Source organism: Oncorhynchus masou, chromosome 5 (assembly GCF_036934945.1).
Source record: "Oncorhynchus masou masou isolate Uvic2021 chromosome 5, UVic_Omas_1.1, whole genome shotgun sequence".
Lineage (NCBI taxonomy): Eukaryota > Metazoa > Chordata > Actinopteri > Salmoniformes > Salmonidae > Oncorhynchus > Oncorhynchus masou.
Genome location: NC_088216.1, coordinates 22,212,459 through 22,235,846, shown reverse-complemented (window position 1 = coordinate 22,235,846; position 23,388 = coordinate 22,212,459). Strand labels below are relative to the sequence as shown.

General features: G+C 43.4%; 1 protein-coding gene across 5 annotated transcripts in view; it reads right to left on the bottom strand.

The window, feature by feature from the left end:
- Nucleotides 1–4,701: 4,701 nt before the first annotated feature.
- LOC135537136 (SH3 and PX domain-containing protein 2A-like) overlaps nucleotides 4,702–23,388 on the bottom strand; it is a 127,112-nt gene continuing 108,425 nt past the window's right edge. For 3 of the 5 annotated variants that reach the window (XM_064963341.1, XM_064963367.1, XM_064963353.1), the window contains 7 exons: nucleotides 19,118–19,235; nucleotides 16,552–16,714; nucleotides 16,095–16,374; nucleotides 15,992–16,006; nucleotides 15,479–15,528; nucleotides 15,250–15,369; nucleotides 4,702–13,752 (listed from right to left, as the gene is read on the bottom strand). In XM_064963341.1, the coding sequence (XP_064819413.1) occupies nucleotides 11,674–13,752; nucleotides 15,250–15,369; nucleotides 15,479–15,528; nucleotides 15,992–16,006; nucleotides 16,095–16,374; nucleotides 16,552–16,714; nucleotides 19,118–19,235 (2,825 nt within the window). In that variant the 3' untranslated portion in view covers nucleotides 4,702–11,673. The remainder of the gene's footprint in view (nucleotides 13,753–15,249; nucleotides 15,370–15,478; nucleotides 15,529–15,991; nucleotides 16,007–16,094; nucleotides 16,375–16,551; nucleotides 16,715–19,117; nucleotides 19,236–23,388) is intronic. The other 2 variants (XM_064963347.1, XM_064963363.1) reach the window with 1 other exon arrangement.

Here is a 23,388-nt window from a genome sequence, read left to right as displayed (position 1 = left end):
TTGTGCAGTTTAAAATCTCAGTGCTCCATGGTAAAGGGTGTCAATTGATCTCAAACACTGAGAGGAAGCTTTCATATATAAAATATCCCCATAGTCTAGTATAGGCATATATGTAGCTGATACTAGACTCCTGGCTTCAAAAGAAAAACAGGCCTTATTCCTAAAATAAAATCCCAACTTCAATTTTTTTTTAAATGTACATTTTTGAATATGCAATTTAAAAGAGAGGCCGTCATCAATTAAAATTCCAAGATATTTCTATGAGGTTACTGTTTCAATCTCATTGCACTGACAGGTAGTAATAGGTGAAACTCTAACGCAAGGCTGCAGGCCCAGACGGCATCCCCAGCCGCGCCCTTAGAGCATGCGCAGACCAGCTGGCTGGTGTGTTTACGGACATATTCAATCAATCCCTATCCCAGTCTGTTGTTCCCACATGCTTCAAGAGGGCCACCATTGTTCCTGTTAAAGCTAAGGTAACTGAGCTAAACGACTACCGCCCCGTAGCACTCACTTCCGTCATCATGAAGTGCTTTGAGAGACAAGTCAAGGACCAGATCACCTCCACCCTACCTGACACACTAGACCCACTCCAATTTGCTTACCGCCCAAATAGGTCCACAGACGATGCAATCTCAACCACACTGCACACTGCCCTAACCCATCTGGACAAGAGGAATACCTATGTGAGAATGCTGTTCATCGACTACAGCTCGGCATTCAACACCATAGTACCCTCCAAGCTCGTCATCAAGCTTGAGACCCTGGGTCTCGACCCCGCCCTGTGCAACTGGGTACTGGACTTCCTGACCGGCCGCCCCCAGGTGGTGAGGGTAGGTAACAACATCTCCTCCCCGCTGATCCTCAACACTGGGGCCCCACAAGGGTGCGTTCTGAGCCCTCTCCTGTACTCCCTGTTCACCCACGACTGCGTGGCCACGCACGCCTCCAACTCAATCATCAAGTTTGCGGACGACACAACAGTGGTAGGCTTGATTACCAACAATGACGAGACGGCCTACAGGGAGGAGGTGAGGGCCCTCGGAGTGTGGTGTCAGGAAAATAACCTAACACTCAACGTCAACAAAACTAAGGAGATGATTGTGGACTTCAGGAAACAGCAGAGGGAACACCCCCCTATCCACATCGATGGAACAGTAGTGGAGAGAGTAGCAAGTTTTAAGTTCCTCGGCATACACATCACAGACAAACTGAATTAGTCCACTCACACAGACAGCATCGTGAAGAAGGCGCAGCAGCGCCTCTTCAACCTCAGGAGGCTGAAGAAATTCGGCTTGTCACCAAAAGCACTCACAAACTTCTACAGATGCACATTCGAGAGCATACTGTCGGGCTGTATCACCGCCTGGTACGGCAACTGCTCTGCCCACAACCGTAAGGCTCTCCAGAGGGTAGTGAGGTCTGCACAATGCATCACCGGGGGCAAACTACCTGCCCTCCAGGACACCTACACCACCCGATGTCACAGGAAGGCCATAAAGATCATCAAGGACAACAACCACCCGAGCCACTGCCTGTTCACCCCGCTATCATCCAGAATGTGAGGTCAGTACAGGTGCATCAAAGCTGGGTCCGAGAGACTGAAAACAGCTTCTATCTCAAGGCCATCAGACTGTTAAACAGCCACCACTAACATTGAGTGGCTGCTGCCAACACACTGACTCAACTCCAGCCACTTTAATAATGGGAATTGATGGGAAATTATGTAAAATATATCACTAGCCACTTTAAACAATTCTACCTAATATGATGTTTACATACCCTACATTATTCATCTCATATGTATACGTATATACTGTACTCTATATCATCTACTTCATTTTTATGTAATACATGTATCACTAGCCACTTTAACTATGCCACTTTGTTTACATACTCATCTCATATGTATATACTATACTCAATACCATCTACTGTATTTTGCCTATTCTGCTCTGTACCATCACTCATTCATATATCTTTATGTACATATTCTTTATCCCCTTACACTTGTGTCCATAAGGTAGTAGTTTTGGAATTGTTAGCTAGATTACTTGTTGGTTATTACTGCATTGTCGGAACTAGAAGCACAAGCATTTCGCTACACTCGCATTAACATCTGCTAACCATGTGTATGTGACAAATAAATTTGATTTGATTTGATTTAAAAGGTTCAGAGGTGCATTTCCGGCTTTAGAAAAAACATTAGATCGCAGTGCTAGCTGTGCCACTAGAGATTCTGGGTTCGAGTCCAGGCTCTGTCGCAGCCGGCTGCGACCGGGAGGCCCATGGGGTGGCGCACAATTGGCCCAGCATCGTCCGGGATAGGGGAGTGTTTAGCCGGTGGGGGGCAGGGAGCAGTGCATGCTGACACGGTTGCCAGGTGTACATTTTTTCTTCCAGCACTTTGGTATGGCTGGTTTCCGGGTTAAGTGGGCATTGTGTCAAGAAGCAGTACGGCTTGGTTGGGTTATGTTTCGGAGTAGGCACGCTCTCGACCTTCGACTCGACCAAGTACAGAGCCCTGGGGCACACCATTACAGACAGACAATTTAACAGACATGAGCCCATCAAATTGAGTGCACTGAGTTCTATCAGGCAGATAGTTAGCAACCATGCAACTGCATGCGCCAAAAGACCTACACTCGACAGTCTCTGCCTTAGAATAGCATGATCAACTGTATCAAAAGCCTTAGAGAGATCAATAAAAAGTGAGACACAGTGATGTTCTTTGTCAAAGGCTTCAGTGATATCATTTAAAACCTTCATGGCTGCTGTACTTGTGCTATGCTTCTTCCTGAAGCCCAATTGGTACATTGATAAAACAGAGTTAGTATATAAAAACTATTAGCTGTTCACTAACAAGGGTTTCAAATAATGATACAATCCATTGATTAAGATTACTATCATCCCCCAGCCATGCTGATTGCATGGATCATGAACACAGTTTGTGTCAGCATAGTCGTAAAACACACAGGAATCCAAATAGAGAGGCTAACCCAGACCTACACAACCCTGACCTTCTGTGGTCCAGTGGAACTTGGTGCTTTCAGTGGTATGTGATTTGGGGCACCTGTTACATCATGTGTTTTGGACGGCCCCAGCTGCCTAGGTGGTTTATGTTCAACCGGGGTCCTCCAGGGGACACCAAGCTTAGGGTCAGGGGCTCCAGGGGTCAGCGGCTCCAAGCACTGCAGGCAGCTACCACCTCAAATATCCCTCTGATGTCCCCAGATATACATATGTCTGTCAGTAGTGGATTAATAGCATGTAAGACATGGTAATATCTAGGAGGAGGAATGAGGTCTGACAGTAATCTAGACGATATATATCAAATCTGTCATCAAGGTGTATTAGTATCCCATGACTCCCATGTTATAAAGTGATGGGTCATAGTTAATGTCCATAGGTAATACTCTGTGATGATTGATTAAATGTTCATGTGTTTAAAAACATTATTTTGAATACATGCAGACCTTATACCTGCTTTACAAAGGCCCTTGAGGTAAGACCTTTACAAATAAACAGCGAAAAACCGCAAACCATGAGCTCAAACCCCCTTCTGACTCCTCCAGCGAAGGCTGAAGAGAACAGACCAGTTCAAGATTGCCATCTAGTGGATATATATAAATAGTTCCACTGACCAATGAGAATATGTTTTGGCGATGGGTTGTCCTATGGGAGCTTTCCTCAGCTGTCGACACTGTCTCACTTAAATATGCCATCACCGTCACACCTGAAGATGACAGTGACATGGAATGAACAGAAGCACTAAGACCTTTACTTCAGTACCTCTCTGAAATATTCCCAAATGGTCTATGTGCAACCAAAAGGTGGCAGAAACACTGTCGGCCTCTAAGTGTTTGTTGCGTCTTTATTTGATACCTGTCATTCTAGAACCTTCCTGAAATACTCCAATACAGTCTTTATGTTGGACATGGTGTCTCTATGTATTAGTCCTCCCGCAGCTGTTAGGCTGAGTGTTACATTCTCTTCACATCTCCCGTAACCACCCATGATCAATGTGATGAATGCTCTAACCTTTAGATGCTGAGGGTAACTTGCACATGTTCTGTTGAACGCGAGCGTTTTGTGGGGGTTCGATGGGGGTTGGGTGGTTGTCCTAACGGGAGGTAGGTGTGCACATTTTTCGTGTTCATTTAGGCGTATGCGATACATCTTTCTACATTTGTAAAGATGTCTCATTTCTCATTTGCAGTAGGTAGGGCTCTACCATACTAGTTCATCTTCATTTTCTGCCCTAACAATTTTTACAGTTCTCTCATAACTCATACAATATACATCTAAAACAGGATTTAAAAAAATAATAATAATTGTACAATCCAAGTCTAAATATACTTATTCTGATTTATACCACACAACAAATGAAGATATATGTATCCTTGAATCAATTTACTGTCACCTACAATTGTATGTAAAAGTTAAAAATAAATCTAAATATGAATGTATGAGCCACACCATCTCACTTGGTCCTGTGTGGCTCAGCTGGTAGAGCATGGTGCTTACAATGACAGGGTTGTGGGTTCTACGCCCACGGGGAACCAGTATGGGGGGAAAGTATGTACTTTGTGTCTGCTAAAATGACTGAAACATTTAATAATAATACTACTGCAAGTATTCTGCTTCATAATGTATGGCATGTGAATGTTCAGGCTAACAAATGAAAACAGAGAGGCAACATTAATTAAACGAAGATAATACATTTAATAGTGTTTCTCTTTAGGGCAATGCAAGATTCAATGTAAACATGAACGAGACACAACAACAACAACAAAAAAGGTTTTCAAAATGAGAACGATAAAAAGGGACAGCCCTGTTTTCAAAAAGAACCGCTGGCACACAAACCAATTGTTATGTTTCCCGTTGAAGAGTAGACTGATTAGATTATTTGTACATTTGCTGTACTTTCACATACACTTATTGACTTACTCAGTGATGCAAAATCATGACATGTCCTGACATGTCCTGCTGCTTTATCGCCTTGTCGCACGACATTACATTTTTTACATTTTGTCACACTGAATGACTCACGTCAGTGACATTTACAAAAGGAATCAGTTTCTCTTGAACTCCAACCTCCCATGACACCTTTCTTTTGAAAACAGGACTAGTCTCTAGAGTTGAACACAAATGTTGCATAAGAATATTGCAAATTAAAAAAAAGAGAGAAAAACAAATACTATAGCAACTCCTTTGGTCCAACTCGAAGCACTGGTGGTATGATGTAACAGAGTTGACATGCTGGTAGTGGGTCATTATTGTTTCAAGTTTGGGTATAAGGACCTAGACGGTTTACAGAGCGTAGGTTTAGAGAGTATAACTTTGGTTTGAGGCCTTGTCTACAAATTAGGTTTTTGTGACAGTGTTGGAGATTTGCCACACTACCTTCTACTGTAAATATGAATTAGACTATAACTGGCGTCACTGAATGCTCATGAAGGCCTTATCTAAGGTAATAACAAGACTTTTGACTATGCCAACTAAAATGTATTCAGTGATATATTCAGTGACCCCTCAAATGACACACATCTTTATCTGACAAATCCTCCCTCCAGAAAATATGGATGTGGCAATAAATATGGTCCATATTGGTACCCATACAAAAAAAGGAAGGTAGTTTTAAGCAGTTTGAGCAGTTATTGCTTAGTGCGATGTGACATGATGTATCTGTCTGAGGGTAAATTAAAGAGAGTATGAAGTAGTAACTAGAACAGGAAGTCAAACAGTGAGAGTCTCAGCACGGCAGCAAACACAAAAAAAGAACCAGCATGCTCTATTCCTCAGCCATGCAATACATTAGCATTCTAAACAATGCCCCAACGCCACCTGTTGTGTTAAGAAATTGCGTTAAGTAACACTTGGCGTAGTTGGCAGTCCCATTCCACCTGTCTGAAGCGTTACCATCAGTTCTAGCACTGAGTAAGCTTTTATCCCTCTCCTTTTCTTCTTCTTTTATTTCATTCATTGACTTCCTACATGAGCAAACAACATAAAAATTTCAATCTAAAAAAGTTATGTTCAACATACCTACTAAAAACAACCCTTAGGTTAAACACCTCACACCCCTTTCACAAACACTTACTACTAACTTTCTCAAAACATCACATCTCCTACCGCCCTAACCTACCCCTTCTCTCATTAACCCGGCTCTCCAGCCTCTCCCTTCACACCAGGAGAGAATAAGCCATCAAACAGAAGTTGAAGTTTCACCACAGCAAATGATATAAAGCCGAATAAATCAGACACATGATTAATATGCCACCCGCTAAAAAGCTGGAGAGAGACAGAACGAGAGCGACAAAGAGTGAGAGCATCTATCCATCTTCGACAGCCGCAATCTCATTTGTTTTAGATTAGCCCCTCGTGGCTGTGTTTCCCCGCTATCAGGACGCCACCGGCGCGAGACTTACTGGGCTTCAAAACTTTAACTACCGCAATTAAAATGGTGTTTTGATAATGAGATTTCACCGTCACGCAGCGTACATGGATTGTTCATTAGCCCAAGCTGTGGGTGATGGGAGAAGAGGAAGTATGATGCAGTGTTGTTCATTGTCTCTGATGGAAGCTGTTGCTACTTGTTTTAACAGAAGTCTAGTCAGCATGAACAGAGGAGCACAATGTCCACAACTGTATCCAGCTCCTCTGTCTCTAACTCTCTCTCTCTCTCTCACTCTCTCTCATTCTCACTCTCTCTTGTTCACTATCTCTGTCTCGTTCTCTCGTTCTTGCCATGTCATCTACATTCCACAATCTGATCCATCTCAGGTTTCCCAACGCATCCCACACACAACCAACCTCATCCCTGACCTCCTATCGTTCTCCCGACCTCACCTGCACACAATCCAACTCATCACAGTGCGCACGTCCTCTCTCTCAAACACACCAACACACAATATCTCACATCACATGCTTCTACAACCCAAACCTCATACACTAGATGCACTCAACATATGCAATCTCTTCGTTCTCCCTACTCCAAGTGAATGGGAACTACAAGCTTTGGTTGAGGCGAAAGAAAAAGAACATGGCGGAAGTATGGTGGAATAGGCCAAAGCGTGAGCAAGGAGGCACTAGTAAAGGAAAAGTAGAAAAAAAGAGCCGTGAGGAAAAAGCCATTCCGGCTGGTGCTATCTAGGATTACTAGGCTTAAGGGAAGGTCACGCTCGAGAAGGCCCGTCAATTTGTTCAAATAATAACAGAGAAAGGAGGCGGGGGCAGAGAGTCGAGGCAGTATGGCGTCAGTAGGGACGGTCTCACTTGGCTGAGTTCGCAAATATGGTAGAGGCTCTAATCTATTCTCTCCGACATGAATGGCTTCCCTCGTCGTTATGTGCATGTGTGGCCCCTGCATGGGTGCTACTTTACCACAAATCTGTGGCACCCTCCACCAAAGTTAAAACTGAAGGGTGTGTGTGTGTTTCATCCCTATAAAACCCACTGGAGGTGAAAGGAAATGAACTGAGACCTTCCAAAGCCGGGAAGCACCTTAACTGTTATGTGGGGATAAGTGATTAAAAAAAATCATCTGTAGAGGAAACTTTTAAACCAACCAGTTTTAGTGGACCTCAAGAACATCACTGTTGTAATCTGTGGACAAAGAACCAAACCCATGTAGTATTTTCTCTCTTTCTCCTCAGAAGATTCTAAACATTCTGAACATGGTCAAGTCTGAAATGAATTCCCATGGGGCTTAATCGAGGACATGAAAAAGCGTTTTCTTATATTTGGTGGTAGGTATAGGTTTGGAAGTGGATGGATTAAACTATGATGGCCCCGTGGTACACATTCACGACAAGACTACCGCTTAACAATTGACATTACACGGTTGACATCTGCGATGGTTCCAAATGTCACTTTTGCCATGGCAACAGGGTTGAAGAGGCCGGCATGGCTTGTGTTCAAATGGCATGGAGGCATCTGCGTACTGTAGGTTGAGGAGAGAGACTCTCCAAGAACAAAAACATTTTGTTCAGGCACAAACGTGACAGCTCGAAGGCAGTCTGGTGAGTACCTAGAGGCCCTCGATGCTGACACAACTCTTACCTCTGTGGATCTGTGGTAGAGAACAGCTAGATGTTAACGAGGTCATTGGGTTCTGCTGGTGCCATTCACAGTCCACTAGCCACGCACGCTAGCCAGGAGGAAGAACCAGAAGGGATTCTTACGTGGCCATTGGTTAAAAATCCTGTCCATCATGTCACAACATTTTGTGCTGTAGCTCAATGGAAGTGGGCCTCTCCAATGGGATGGGAGAAGGTTCAGTGCCATTAGTAACTGTTGCTCTTTTGAAAAAGGCTATATTAAAAAAGCAGTGGACCTGAAATGAGTCATGACCTAAAGGTGTTTACATGACAGATGATGGCTTGAATTGATTAAGGGATATACAGTATATTTTTGGATCATATCTCCTAAGACAAGAAAGGTAATGTTGATCATGTTTTTCTATAGCTATGCTTTTTAAAGATGCCTATTTGTATTGCACATTTCCTCATTATTACATTTCTGAAAGATGTTCAAATACAATGGGGTGAAAATGAAAAACAAAGAAGACAAAAATGATATTTTTGACCAAAACATTTAACAAATTATTTAAAAAATAATAATACATAATACGAACATGAAAAAGTCGAGCTTGACACATTACAATTCCCTTGTAATTTGCAGGCGCAGGCAGAGAAGCCATGTAAATTGAACTCAATTAAACAATAGCGATATACATTAATATGTGCTGAAGCGAAATGTTATGGGTGATTCAACACGTTTACATAATGCCTTTGTCGAAGGGAGGGAGATGGGTTAGGGGTTCTGTATCAACTGAAGTTGTACTATACATAGACCTAATTATTGATTTCCATTTTTTTTCCCATGGGATATGATGGGTGAGATAAAGAGCATTTTACCCTCCATTTGTGAAGCAGAACTAACTTCAGCTTCTATAGATCTGTATGCAAGGGCTTGAAATTCATACCAAATAGACTGTAGAAATATCTTCTTCTTTTTTCTTTTTTTACAGTATATCACACATTATTGACTTTTGTACTAGGTTGCGGGGTCTAGTCCAGTCTAGTGAGGCAGTGGATAAATATTTGATTGTCAAACCACAAATGGGAGGTAAAAACATTAGTTCAAAATAAATAAGATTTGAATCAGGCATTACGTACAGACCAATAAGGAGAAAGGAAGTGTCCATGATTCTGCTAGTTGCAGCACACAGCATGGGGGGGAAAAAACGTCATTTAGAAGGTTGAAAAAATAGCCAAATACAATAAAGTGAACTAAAAAAAATGATAAACTACAAAAAAACCTGACTAACTCTTAGCTGCATTAATATTTGAAAACATTCAATTATGTACAGGCATTGTGTAGTTGGTAGTTTCACTGACCAGCAGTGCATTTGGTATTGCATTGTTACTGCCGGATTGTAGGGCAACATGAAAAAAAGTATGTTGCAGTAGCATTCGTCTCCCACAAGAGAGTACCCTGTACAGTATCCAATTATTATATTGTGAGGAGCTTTGGCATCCTCTAATGACTTAGATATTTTTCAACTCAGGAGTTGAAAAACTTGAGGTAAAAAAAATACTCATATTAAATAGTTTTTTTTTTAAATCAATAAATAATATGCTGAGTATTTCAACTGCATCCTTACATTAATGCACTGTAAACAAGTGTTAAAGTGCATTAATTCACAAAAAACGGAACTTCAATCTTCATTATTGTCTATGTGTGATCACACTGTAATAACAACAAACAACTATGGTTGGCTAAAACAGATATAACTGCGATCTAGCAGGTACAATACTTTGTTTAATACTATAATACTGTCCAGCAGAAAATGTCATGAAAAGTTAGTGTTTAACCTCAATTGAGAAGCTCACACACTGTTAGAAAAATATTTCAGCAGTCTTGAACACCAGCCAGTTGAAATAGTAATTCATTTTCAATTGGGGATCGTTTTGAAGTAATATCAGTATTGAGTTTGGGGGAAACGTATAAGTAAATAGTAACTCAAAATAGTCCTGCAGTACTATTCTAAATCCAGTAGATACCAAACTACTTTTAAAGAAAGGAAGTAAACATAAACTCCATTGCATACCACATAAACCAATACTGCACAGCAATATCCGCATGTTTCAATATGCTTTGATTTGGGTTCAGAAAATCCAGATGCCCAGATGTTATCAAAACATATATTTTTTTAAACTTAGTTTTAGGTATTTTTTTGAATACACTGTATTAGGCTATTTGTGCCCATAAATAAATAGTAAATCTACAAAATAGCCAATGAAATGATATTCTGCATTGGTTTAATCACATTGTGGGCTCGAGGCTGGGATTTAAAAAACATTATTAAGCCATATTTCCAGTACTTATTTCCTGTGCAACTGCAACTGCGATTGCTACACTGTATACAGTAAAGCGTATATAAAAAGATATTTGTCTGGGACTAATACAGACAACTTAGTGTGTAAACATATTGTGTAAAGTAATATCTTGGTGGTAGGTAATTATTTTTTTTAAACTGAAAAGCACCTTAAATTGGAATTTATTCCCCAATAAGTATACTCTAATTAGATTTCAAGCTTGACAGATTTTATTTGCATGCAAGATTCTGCAGGCTTGGTTGAAAATATAGAATAAGAAGTGGGACTACAAAAACAGGGTGAAACTACAAAGTTTGTCTAATTACGTGTACCTCAACATAGATATTCCATCATTGAAACTTCAGAGATCCGAATATCCGAGAGGAAACTTTGACTCTTTCCAATTTTGGGCTGTCAGTGGAGTGTTACACAAGAAAGCAGAAATACATCTCTAAGGACAGACAGAAAGACACACAGAGACATTAAAGAACAAAACATACAATAATGACAAAAAATAAAATAATCAAAGGATTAGTCATTTTAAGTGAGTCAATTGTGACTCACTGAGAGTCACTGATATCTCTCCCTTTCTCTTGTTTCTTTCTTATTTGATTCTGAACAGTCTACTACAACACTCTAGATTGATCCTATTCGCTCGGTAACGTTCCTAAAACCCTCCTACTCAAGTGATTCTCTTGAACGTTACAAAAATAATTTTGGGGGTATTCATGCTCATAGGCCTATGGCACTGTAATACATTTGGTAATGACGTTGATTCACTGTGATGTGTTCCGTCCACTTCTTCGAACCCCTATTCAGTTGATCATCTACAAAAAGGCACCTATTTGGCATTACAGTCACAAGGGCAGGTATAAGGCTTGCCATCATTGCCCAGCTATCTTCTCTTTCTAATGTAAACCCCTTCTAGAAGGTGTCGTGTCAAATCGCATCGTTCCAAAGTTCCAAAAACATATTTGTGTTTCTAACACTTGGGTTGGCCAACCCCGTTTTCAGTCTCTCGTTACATCCCATATCGCACACAAAAATCTGGACTTTTAGTCTTTTATGTGTACATTTTAGAAATAAACGTGTCTCTTTCTCATTATAAGGTTAAAACAAAAAAAAATGTTTTACATAAACTATATAAGAATCAATTATTTGTTTACATATTTGGAGCATATTGCTTGTGGTAGCTCTTGTGGGGTAACATTCTTATGGAGTGATGTCATCACCAATATTCTTAGTAACATCATCAAAGGGGGGAATTGTTATTATTATTATTAGGCCATTACTTCTTCCTCTCTAGGTAGTTGGAGGGGACCCAGCCCTTGCGGGGGTGCAGGGCATCTTGGACCTTGCAGTACCACCACCCGTTGGGGTTCCTGTCTAGAACCTCCAGGCAGGTGCCCTCAGGGAAGCCCATGGTCTCATCGTCCCCCCGGTAGTCAGCAATGGAAACATATACCTCCCTACCCAGGTTGTTATGGATCAGCTGGCTCTTCTCGATAGGCTTGGGCCTGACTGTGGAGACGGGGATACCATTACGCTGCACAACAACCCCAACCCTGCTCAAGGCGTCCGTCCCGCCACCAGCGCCAAATCGTTCCGCCGAAGACCCCCTGGTGGTGATAGAGCGCTCTGAGGGTCTCGAACGGGTCTCGACTGTGATGGGTTGCGCACGCACAGCGTTGAAAGAGGAGTTACGGCGCACGCCAAGGGTAGCGGAACCGGAGCGGTACTGGTCGGTACGATACTGGTTGTGGGCGGCCAATGACTCATTCCGCCTCAGGGAACTTGTCATGTAATGTTGACTGACCATGGCGGGCTGTGGCGCAGACACGAACACGGACTGGGGTCTGACGGCAGACTGCGGTCTCACCCCACCGTTCCTCATTCTCGCGGCTCCGTTAACCAGCACAGCCGGCTTGGAGAAGCCCCCCGGAGGCTTGGAGGGGATGGGGGGAGTGTTCCTCGATCTCAGACCCCCTGGCGTATGGTGCACCTGGTGGTGATTAGTGAGTCCCTGGAGGTTGATGTCGTTGAGCGCCAGCACGCGCTGCTCATTCTTCTCCAGGCTGTTGGACTTGCTTCCGGTGCCGCTGCCCGACCCAGAGCGCTGCCCGTCAGACTCGGACCCACCGCCGTCCCTCCCTTGGTGGATGGGCTCCAAATAAAAAGTGGGCGCCCAGCCTTCCTTGTCCCGCCAACGAATGTACCACCAGCCACTCTCCTGCCTCTCCAGGACTTCCACCTCCACCCCAGATGGAAAGCTCAGCTCTGACTCCTGGACCTTGTCGTAGGCGTCTGTGGTCCTGTATAGGTTGAACCCCTCCAGATCTGAATCTCCCCGGCTCCCTTTGGAGTAGATGGAAGAGAGGTCTGAGGTGCTGTTGCGGGAAGAATGGGAGTCCTCCGACGAGATGACGGAGGCCGTCTCTGAGTCTTTGAGCCCATGGACGGTATGCCGAAGTTGTCCCGTGGGCCTCAACTGGCGTCTCAGGGAAGTGATGTCCATCCTCTCAGGGCACTGTGGCTCTGACTTGGTGGTGAGCAGAGGTTTAGGCCTCACCGAGGGCTTGAGCTTGGTGGAGGGGCTCTGGCTTATCCTTTGCTCCACCGTCCGGATGCCTGGAGGTTTCCTGGAATCTTTACCCGATTCGTCTGAGGACAACCTGGGACTGGTGTCGGCTTTGGCTAGGGACTGGCTTCGGCTCAGCTCCGGGGCGATCTTCTTCAATGGCTTTCCCCCTGCTAGAGGTGAAGACCCTGAGGGTTTGCGGGGTACAGTCGAGGAGTGGTAGATCCTTGGGGAGTTGGAACCGCCGCAGCCTTTGGCCAAAGCCCCTTCATCACCACTACTGCGCCTGAAGCCATCATTCTCATAGATACATTCTTCCTTGGCCATCTCTTCAACGGACCTGAAGGACCTTCTTCTATAGCTGATAATCACAGGGGAGGTCTTGCAGACTGGAGGAGAACTACGGTACTTCTCACAGACCACACTGTTGATTTTCACCTCCAGGGGGCGATGTATTGTCTCTCCCCTCAGGGAATCTGTGTCCGACTCGCCCTCGCATCCAACAGCGGGAACGTCGTACTCCGGTTCCTCATATACTGTGGGCCGGCTGGGGGATTCTGGGGCTTTGGAGGATGAGGAGATGGAGTGACTGGGTGAGGGTGATGGCGTCTCTTCTGTGTCTTGCTTTTTGGTGGGTGGAGCTGGGGGCGGGACTTTGGGGCGTGTAAGCGTGCTGGTTCGTCGGCTAAGGTTGGGTTTCTTGCGTTTGTCGATGTAGGAGCAGGGGGCCCAACCCTCCGTCTCCCCGATCTGGACATACCACCAGCCCCCGGAGTTCTTCTCTATGACCTACAGAGAAGACAGGTGGGAAGATAACCAACAGTCAGACACACTTGTTGGAGCTATCACTTTATAATCAACATTCAGCCTCACTTGAACTTCACACTGATGAAAATAGTATTTTTAACAATGGGTCCTGATCAAAAGTAGTGCCCTATGAAGGGAATAAGGTGTCATTTAGGAAGTAGACAATGTTTCTTATACAAGTAGATCTCTTGAGCATTGCGGTTAAACAGATGTAGGATCTTAATTTGATCACCCTGCTGCAGAAGAACTTGGCATCTATCATGCACAGGGAGAGGGTCAGAGTAATAGTGTCCTATTTCTCTACTGCTGTTCTCTCCCTCCCTCCATCATCCCCTCCACTATCACACCATCATCCTCCCCATTGACAGATGTAGGACCTTCATTTGATCACTCTGTTGCAGGATGGCTTTCCTGCAATGCAAGACACTTAAAACTTGTAGTGCAGCCTCCTGGGTGGCGCAGTGGTTAAGGAGGAAACACCGTGCACCTGGCAACCTTGGTTAGCGCGCACTGCGCCCGGCCCGCCACGGGAGTTGCTGGTGCGCGATGAGACAAGCATTTCCCTACCGGCCAAACCCTCCCTAACCCGGACGACGCTAGGCCAATTGTGCGCCGCCCTACGGACCTCCCGGTCACGGCCGGTTACGACAGAGCCTGGGCGCGAACCCAGAGTCTCTGGTGGCGCAGAGCTGTGCCAACCAAGGTTGCCAGGTGCACGGTGTTTCCTCCGACACATTGGTGCGGCTGGCTTCCGGGTTGGATGGTGCTGTGTTAAGAAGCAGTGCGGCTTGGTTGGGTTGTGTATCGGAGGTCGCATGACTTTCAACCTTCATCTCTCCCGAGCCCATACGGGAGTTGTAGCGATGAGACAAGATAGTAGCTACTAAACAATTGGATACCACGAAATTGGGGAGAAGAAGGGGTCAAATTCACAGATTTTAAAAGTCTTCTGAAGTGAGTAATTTCCACTTTGAAATTTCAGACTTAATTTCCCCTTAAGAACAATGTATCAACCCCTACAAAAAAACATGTAGATTCATTATAATCCACATAATAATTCTAATTTCCTGTTGTTGCAGGATTATTTTCCCTGCTGTAGCAAACCGGCTCAAATTACATCCTACATATTCTGGGTATCATTCTTGGTGCGACGGTTAGAGAAATCAAAACAAAAGCTCCTTTCTTCTAACGTGAAATGTCCACCCTGACATCCAGCTGGCCTCTATACAGTACGTTGCCAGCATCATCAAAATGAACAGACCGCCAAGGTCATATCTATGAAGCTTCAGCAGCTGTGTCTCTGGTGAGCTGTCAGTTGTCATTAATATTCCATGTGCTCAGACAGATTTCAATACCAACATATGTACAGCGGTTCTGAGCATAGAGATAGATCATATAGACAGTAGCCTATCCATCTATCCAGAAACAAAATATCTGTGTATATATACTGTATCTATCTCTAAGATTCTGGGTGCTTACATCAGCTTTTTGTCCTCCACGGAAACTGATGCCATCAGAGATGCAGGACTGGAACTCTGCGATGGTGTAGTACTCCGCTTCCACAGTAGGGGGCTCTGGTGGCTTGGGTAACTGGAAGCCCTGCACAAACAAGAGGAATAGAAAAAGAAGCAATCTTGAGTTCAATGTTCTATGTTTATGTTTAAAAAAAAACGTTTTCTGATACATACTGTATTTGAGAGTGACTTACCAGATTTGTTTCTCTTCTAGGAGGGGGTTTTTGTCGGAGGTTGGGAGAGCCTAATGAATGGAATCATAGATTAGCATCATTTACTGTCAAATGTAGAAATGATAGAAGTGCAATTAGTAGTCTATTGTACACACATAACAGACGAGTACAAACCTTAGTATATCCATAAAACCCCAATCAAAATGTTATATCACCCAGCACTATATGTTTTTATTGCATTTTATTACACCCAAATATTAGTCACACAAATATATCCCAGCACCAGCAAATATTAGTCACACAAATATATCCCAGCACCAGCAAATATTAGTCCAATAGGTATATATTAGCACCCAGATATTAGTCAAATAGATATATATATTAGCACCCAAATATTAGTCTAATAGGTATATATTAGCACCCAGATATTAGTCAAATAGATATATATTAGCACCCAAATATTAGTCTAATAGATATATATTAGCACTCAAATATTAGATTCACACTATACACCTTCGTTTTTCCATGTCTTACCTATAGCCTCAAAGCCTATGCAAGAAGAAAACAATATTTTACTTCCGTCAAGTAAATAGTCTAATTTGAATCACCATACAACTCCATAATCGATGACACTCACCTATCGACACTCTGTGTGGAGCGACACGTGCTACAGCAGGGGAACCAGGTTCCGTCTTCCCCTTACTGTCCTGTAGAGGGCCACTAGCACCAGGGCCCAGGCTAGGACTGGAGGTACCCATCCCAGATCCAGAACTCAGCCCAGGACTCGGACCTGGGCCAGGGCTGGGGCCGTGGTCAGGGCTGGGGTTATAACCTGGGGCATAGGGCATGGGCAGGCTGATCTCACTCTTGGAGATGTGGCGCTCAGGACTGGTGGAATCTCCATCCGTTTGGACATCCTTTGAATCAAATCAAACTTTATTTAAACTGCATTTTTTACAATAAAAAAAACAATACAATAAAAGAGATATATCAAACAAAAGCTAATAAAATAGACTTAAAGTGCTTAAAAACTAAAAAGCTAACAGTTCAATCAAATTAAATCTTAAGTTAAAAGCGAAATCTTAAAACCGTACCTTCTCACTGCTGGACTTCTTCTGGAGCAGGTTGCTGATCTCCATGATGTTGCCGATGATCTCCACAGGGCCTGTCAGGGTCTTCTTCCTACCTGGGGATGAGAAGTCCTCCTTCATCTTCTTCAGGTATGAGGCCGGGGCCCAGCCCTCCTTCCCCAGGTACCTAGCAGCAAAATAGGGGAGGAAAATGGAAGTTTACTCACCGGTCAAATAGTAACCCTTACCGGTCAAATACTAACCATTACCGGTCAAATAGTAACCACTACCGGTCAAATAGTAACCCTTACCGGTCAAATAGTAACCCTTACCGGTCAAATACTAACCATTACCGGTCAAATAGTAACCCTTACCGGTCAAATAGTAACCACTACCGGTCAAATAGTAACCCTTACCGGTCAAATAGTAACCCTTACCAGTCAAATAGTAACCTCTACCGGGCAAATAGTAATCCTAGCCAGTCAAATAGTAACCCTTACCGGTCAAATAGTAACCCTTACCGGTCAAATAGTAACCATTACCAGTCAAATAGTAACCATTACCGGTCAAATAGTAACCATTACCGGTCAAATAGTAACCACTACCGGTCAAATAGTAACCCTTACCGGTCAAATAGTAACCCTTACCAGTCAAATAGTAACCCCTACCGGGCAAATAGTAATCCTAGCCAGTCAAATAGTAACCCTTACCGGTCAAATAGTAACCCTTACCGGTCAAATAGTAACCCTTACCGGTCAAATAGTAACCCTTACCGGTCAAATAGTAACCCTTACCGGTCAAATAGTAACCATTACCGGTCAAATAGTAACCCTTATCGGTCAAATAGTAACCATTACCGGTCAAATAGTAACCATTACCAGTCAAATAGTAACCATTACCGGTCAAATAGTAACCCTTACCGGTCAAATAGTAACCATTACCAGTCAAATAGTAACCATTACCGGTCAAATAGTAACCATTACCGGTCAAATAGTAACCACTACCGGTCAAATAGTAACCCTTACCGGTCAAATAGTAACCCTTACCAGTCAAATAGTAACCCCTACCGGGCAAATAGTAATCCTAGCCAGTCAAATAGTAACCCTTACCGGTCAAATAGTAACCCTTACCGGTCAAATAGTAACCCTTACCGGTCAAATAGTAACCCTTACCGGTCAAATAGTAACCATTACCAGTCAAATAGTAACCATTACCGGTCAAATAGTAACCATTACCGGTCAAATAGTAACCACTACCGGTCAAATAGTAACCCTTACCGGTCAAATAGTAACCCTTACCAGTCAAATAGTAACCCCTACCGGGCAAATAGTAATCCTAGCCAGTCAAATAGTAACCCTTACCGGTCAAATAGTAACCCTTACCGGTCAAATAGTAACCCTTACCGGTCAAATAGTAACCCTTACCGGTCAAATAGTAACCATTACCGGTCAAATAGTAACCCTTATCGGTCAAATAGTAACCATTACCGGTCAAATAGTAACCATTACCAGTCAAATAGTAACCATTACCGGTCAAATAGTAACCCTTACCGGTCAAATAGTAACCCTTACCAGTCAAATAGTAACCCCTACTGGGCAAATAGTAATCCTAACCAGTCAAATAGTAACCCTTACTGGTCAAAAAGTGCATCTTGTGTTGACTACAAAGTCATTACAAGCAATACACTGTGATTGACAAGTATTCAATAATTATTTACAATGTCAAAGGGAGTCTTTATTTTGTTTATTCTCCCACTGACTGTCTACGACCACTAGATGTCCTCATACACATGAAAGAACATAGACTGATTCTGAGCAGAGCAGTAGAACACTGTGGTGTGAGCCAGTAGGCTGCTTGGGGGGGGGTGGAGTCAGCTGGAATGGAGTCAGTGGAATGTTATCAAACACAAGGTAACCATGCGTTGGATGTGTGCGATGCCATTCCATTAATCCCGTTCCAGCCATTACTATGAGCACGTCCTCCCCTATCAAGGTGCCTCCGGCTGCCTGTGCTCTGTGGATGATGTATGAGAGATGAAACAGGACTGTTCTTCAAGCCAGAGCAGAGTCCAGAGTAGCATGTGGTAATCATCAGCTGGAGAGTGGAGCTCACAAGGCGTTCATGAGGAAGCTACAAACAACAGGCCAGGAAATGCACATTTACTGAGTATACAACACACTCTGTCGCTCTTCCACCAGCCAGGTCTCACACACAGCACATTCAGCAGATCTCCAACGAGCCACATATATTAATGGTTTACAATACCATGCAACAGACGAGATGGACCTCTGCCTTGATCACAGTTCCGAAAATCATGCTAGGGGACTCATTTCATTAGTGTTAGAAAATGTACATTAACTTTTGGCCCGATTCCAATATGATAAGTCACTTACTTCTCTAGCCTGTAGCCCTTGAGTGAAGGATTTAATTGTAATTGGAACTGGGCCCATCCAACAAAAAATCACTATTCGGTGTAAATTCTTAACCGGAGCAATGTTCTCCGTTGGCTAAAGTGCCTGTCACTCCATGGTGAGGACCAATCAGAGGAAGCCCTCCATAGTAAGAACCAATGGGAGGAGGTGATGCTCACCTGATGTACCACCAGCCCTCCAGGTTCTTTTGGATGACCTCCACGGTGACCCCTTTCTCAAAGCCGATCTCGTCCTTCCCCTGGCTGGCGTACGGCTGCACTGTCGTGTACTTCTCTTCTACTCGGGTCAATGGAAGGAAGGACAGAGAAAGAAAGGAGAGAATCAACATTTCTGTTCAGTAAATCCCAGTCATGAACCCCTTGGAGAACTCCCATTGAATTTCCCAGTCAAGAGATATCTACTGCAACAACCAAAGTATTTCAATCAATTAATGTTCTCTTAGAAAGCAACACAGAGGTAAAAGTATCGGGAATCACCCAGTTAGCCATTTTATCGGTCTTGTTTTTTCAAGCCCGCATGGATACTGTATCCATTCCACACGTATCCTCCAATACAAACACAAACAGCACCCACTACTGGCCAAGCCTCTCATCACATCCACAACACTCTCAAACTCTTCCTTATCAAAGCTAGAATGTGACAGAGGCAACCCAGCCAGGACCCACTGCGGACCCATAATAAACACCGTTGAGCGAACAACACTGCAGACTGGATCCATTTGAAATGGCTGGAGAGCTGCAGAGATGCAGTATGGAGCCGGAGCCTCCCTGTTGGAGATAAGGAACCTGTGGAAGCTCTCAGATCTTTATCAGGCTCCACTTGGCTGCCCAGAGCCAGATAAGGGAAATCCCAGCGGCCACTCTAGAGTGGGATGATCCATAGGGGAATTCAACTACTGTGGGAAAAGCCAAGTGTAAGTATGAGTGGTAGTAGTGGGGGGTAGATAGATAGGGCCACTTTAAGCAGCTGTTGCTTCAACGGATTGGATATACACGGGCATGGGAGGGAATGGGGATAAAGACAGGGAGAGAATCGGAGTTGGTCCAGTGAGAATGGCTTGTGTCTCAAATGATCCCCTATATTGCCCCATAGAGTGTACAACCTTTGACTATATCAATAGCAGTGCAATATGCAAGAAATAGTGCACTATAGGACGACTATAGTGTCATTTGGGACACAACCAATGTGTCCCTTGGTGGGAAGGAGAAGTGAAACAGGAGGAACGGGAGAGGAATTTCAGAGGTGTGAACGTGCGTGTGTCAGTCTGTTTACAATGGGTGGGGTGTGGTGGGGTGAGGTTTTAGTGGGAACACATTCTACTGCTGCATGTCATTCCAGAGGGAGCTGAAGGGCTTGGGTCAATTATAGAGAGCTGTAAGGAATGTCTATGGGGTTTTTGGACTAGGTAGCACAGGGAGTGTTCGTAGGGTGGGGGTGGGTGTGCGGTTGAGGACGTCTGAGTACTTGGAGTGGAGAGGGAATACTGTGTGAGTGTGGGTTTGTGACAGTGTGTGTGTGTGTGTGTGTGTGTGTGTGTGTGTGTGTGTGTGTGTGTGTGTGTGTGTGTGTGTGTGTGTGTGTGTGTGTGTGTGTGTGTGTGTGTGTGTGTGTGTGTGTGTGTGTGTGTGTGTGTGTGTGTGTGTGTGTGTGTGTGTGTGTGTGTGTGTGTGTATTCAAACATACGTATCACATGTGTGTGTGAGCATGCTCTCTGGACATGTACTGTATGCGTACGTGTGTCTCACACTGTCTTGGTGATTGTTTGACCAGTCAGCTGGCCCCAAACAGTGAGTTGAGAAGGAGGTTATCAGCACACGACCATAAATCACATTAGACTCTGCTGTAACTGATCCTGTTCTCTAGACATACAGACAGAGGAACAGGGTGGAGGAGACTGGATAGAGTGTTTGACCTAATGACTCGCCCTGTCAACAACACATGAGGTAATCGATGAGGTGAGGTCATCCTGCTGTCACTAGCCAATCAACACCTATGGATTTCATCGGACCAGCCAATCAGACTGTACTGACCTAACATTGGGTCAGAAGAATTTGTGGGTTTGACCGAACAATGCAATAACAAGGGATCCATTTGTTTTTCTTGGGAGTATTTTTGGCGATAAAGTTACCAAAGGCAGGCCCATTGACCTGAGGTAGGGTCAGAGTAAGTGGACTATAAAACAATAACAAAGCGATCCATTTAGCTTCCCGCTTTGTCTTCTTTGGGAGTATTTTGCCGATAAAGTGAACAACTTTAGACCCATTGACTTGACGTAGGGTAGGAACAACAGCAAAGTAATCAATATTTGCTTCCTCCTCTGTTGTGTATGAGATTTAGCATCTGGCACTTATCTTCTCTCCTTATCTTGTTTACTATCTCGTTTCCACGGTAACTAAATCCTTGACTCCACGGGAAAATATTATTTTTCTCACAAATGGGTCAAGTATTCCATTAGCAAAGAGTGTTTCTGGGTAGTTTCAGATGAGTTGTTAAGAAGACAATTCATTAATATTGTAAGATTAGACTCCCTACTTTCCTCTCTCTAACTCATGCATGCTTCTTTCTCGAATCTTTCTTTAATTCCTCTCATCCTCTCCACTTTCTCAAATCTCTTGCAATAAGGTAGAGCAGGAGGTGGGTAGAGTATTTATGTAATCGTGGAAAGATACATTAAGAAAGAGTGTCCATGTCTCATGACAAGAGTGCATCTTCATAGAGCGAAACCATGAGATACAGTATTTATCCATTACTTATGTCTATGGAGAGGACACTCAGGGTAGAGTAATTGTAAGTATTCTTTATGGTCAATGATCATGTCCCATGATACGCTTAACTCTACTTTTAGCTTCCTAGAAACTAGTGCTGAGCGATTAACTGACGTCGGTTGAATTACTTGAATTCCATTTCTTTTTTTCTTGTGAGCCCAACACTCCATTTCTCCAGTGAGAAATTGAATAATAATAAATCAAGTCAAGAACTATGTGGGACGCCTGGCTGAAGGGAGTTGTAGTTATTCAAATATTCAATCTTGTTCTGTGCAGAAATTTGGTAATTAACTACGATGACCATAATTCATTGCACCTGCTCTTTTTGGTGCAGACAGAGATGGATACACTTTTACTATACACAGACTGCATAGACTGCATGAGAGAGGAATGTACTCAATGATGAGAGAGGGATCGAGACAGTTAGTGAAGGTGTGCCTTATCTACTTTGAAGGACTAGTAAAATGATTTTGTCAGACAGCTCTGCTGCATACTAGCTTAGCTAAATAGGATGACTAAAGACAGTACAGTATGGGGAGAACAGAGATAACTTTGTCTGGCTGTTTGGCTGCTAATGCCTGAGCAGAGATGAGATGATGACTTTAAGGAATTAAAGATAATAGTCATCAAATAAAAACAAAGTAATATACACAAGTGAAATATTATTTCATAGTGATTTTTTATTTTTCTCCTGATGTCTACCCAATGGGGACCTGACAGAGACAATGGAATATTTTCAATGTTTGGGGAATTGAATGTTCACTATTTTGGGTTTTGTAATATCCATTAAAAACCTCTAAAATCATTTTAATGTCATTATTTCACAACAAATGTAATATTTTAAAAAAATAATTCAAAACTATTCTTAAATTTAAAAAAATAATCGAACAGAAACCAAACCGACCCCAAAAAGCACAAATCACTAGAATTTGCTAGAAACGGTCTGTGCATGCTGCCTCTAAGCGTCCTATCTGTGCTGCCTGATACAAACATGCCTCGTCTGGCATTCATAATGACCACAGTCAGCAGCATTATCATGGTGGGATCATTTTGTAGGGTGGAAACAAGGCCTCTAATCCAGAATGAGTTCGCATGCAGCAGTGTTTCTGATGGTGCTGGAAGCAACACTGGACTCCCAAATGACCTAAAACCCTGGCTGTTGAAATGTGTCAGCCTCAGCAGGGGACAATATATCACTACTGTCTGTTTCTGCTGGTTGATGTCTCTAGTACAGCATACTTACACAGGCATGTACTGTACGTTGACCCGGAGTCTCAAGTGAAGTCATCTGGGATATTGTATATGATGATGATATAGAATATTGATTTCAAGTACAGTGAAATGCCTTTCTCAACCATTCAGTAATCAATATCAGTAGTACTACAACGAAAATATATGACAACGCCTACTAATTATGCCTCACGCAATGATTGTCCTGATTCCTTCATGGCAACAGTTACATCAGTGGCTCACACGAGAGGCCGACCGATTAATCGGCACGGCAGATTAATTAGGGCCGATTTCAAGTGTTCATAATAGTCGTAATCTGCATTTTTGGAAGCCGATTTTGGCCGATTACATTGCACTCCACGAGGAGACTGCGTGGCAGGCTGACCACCTGTTACGCGAGTGCAGCAAGGAGCCAAGGTAAGGTGCTAGCTAGC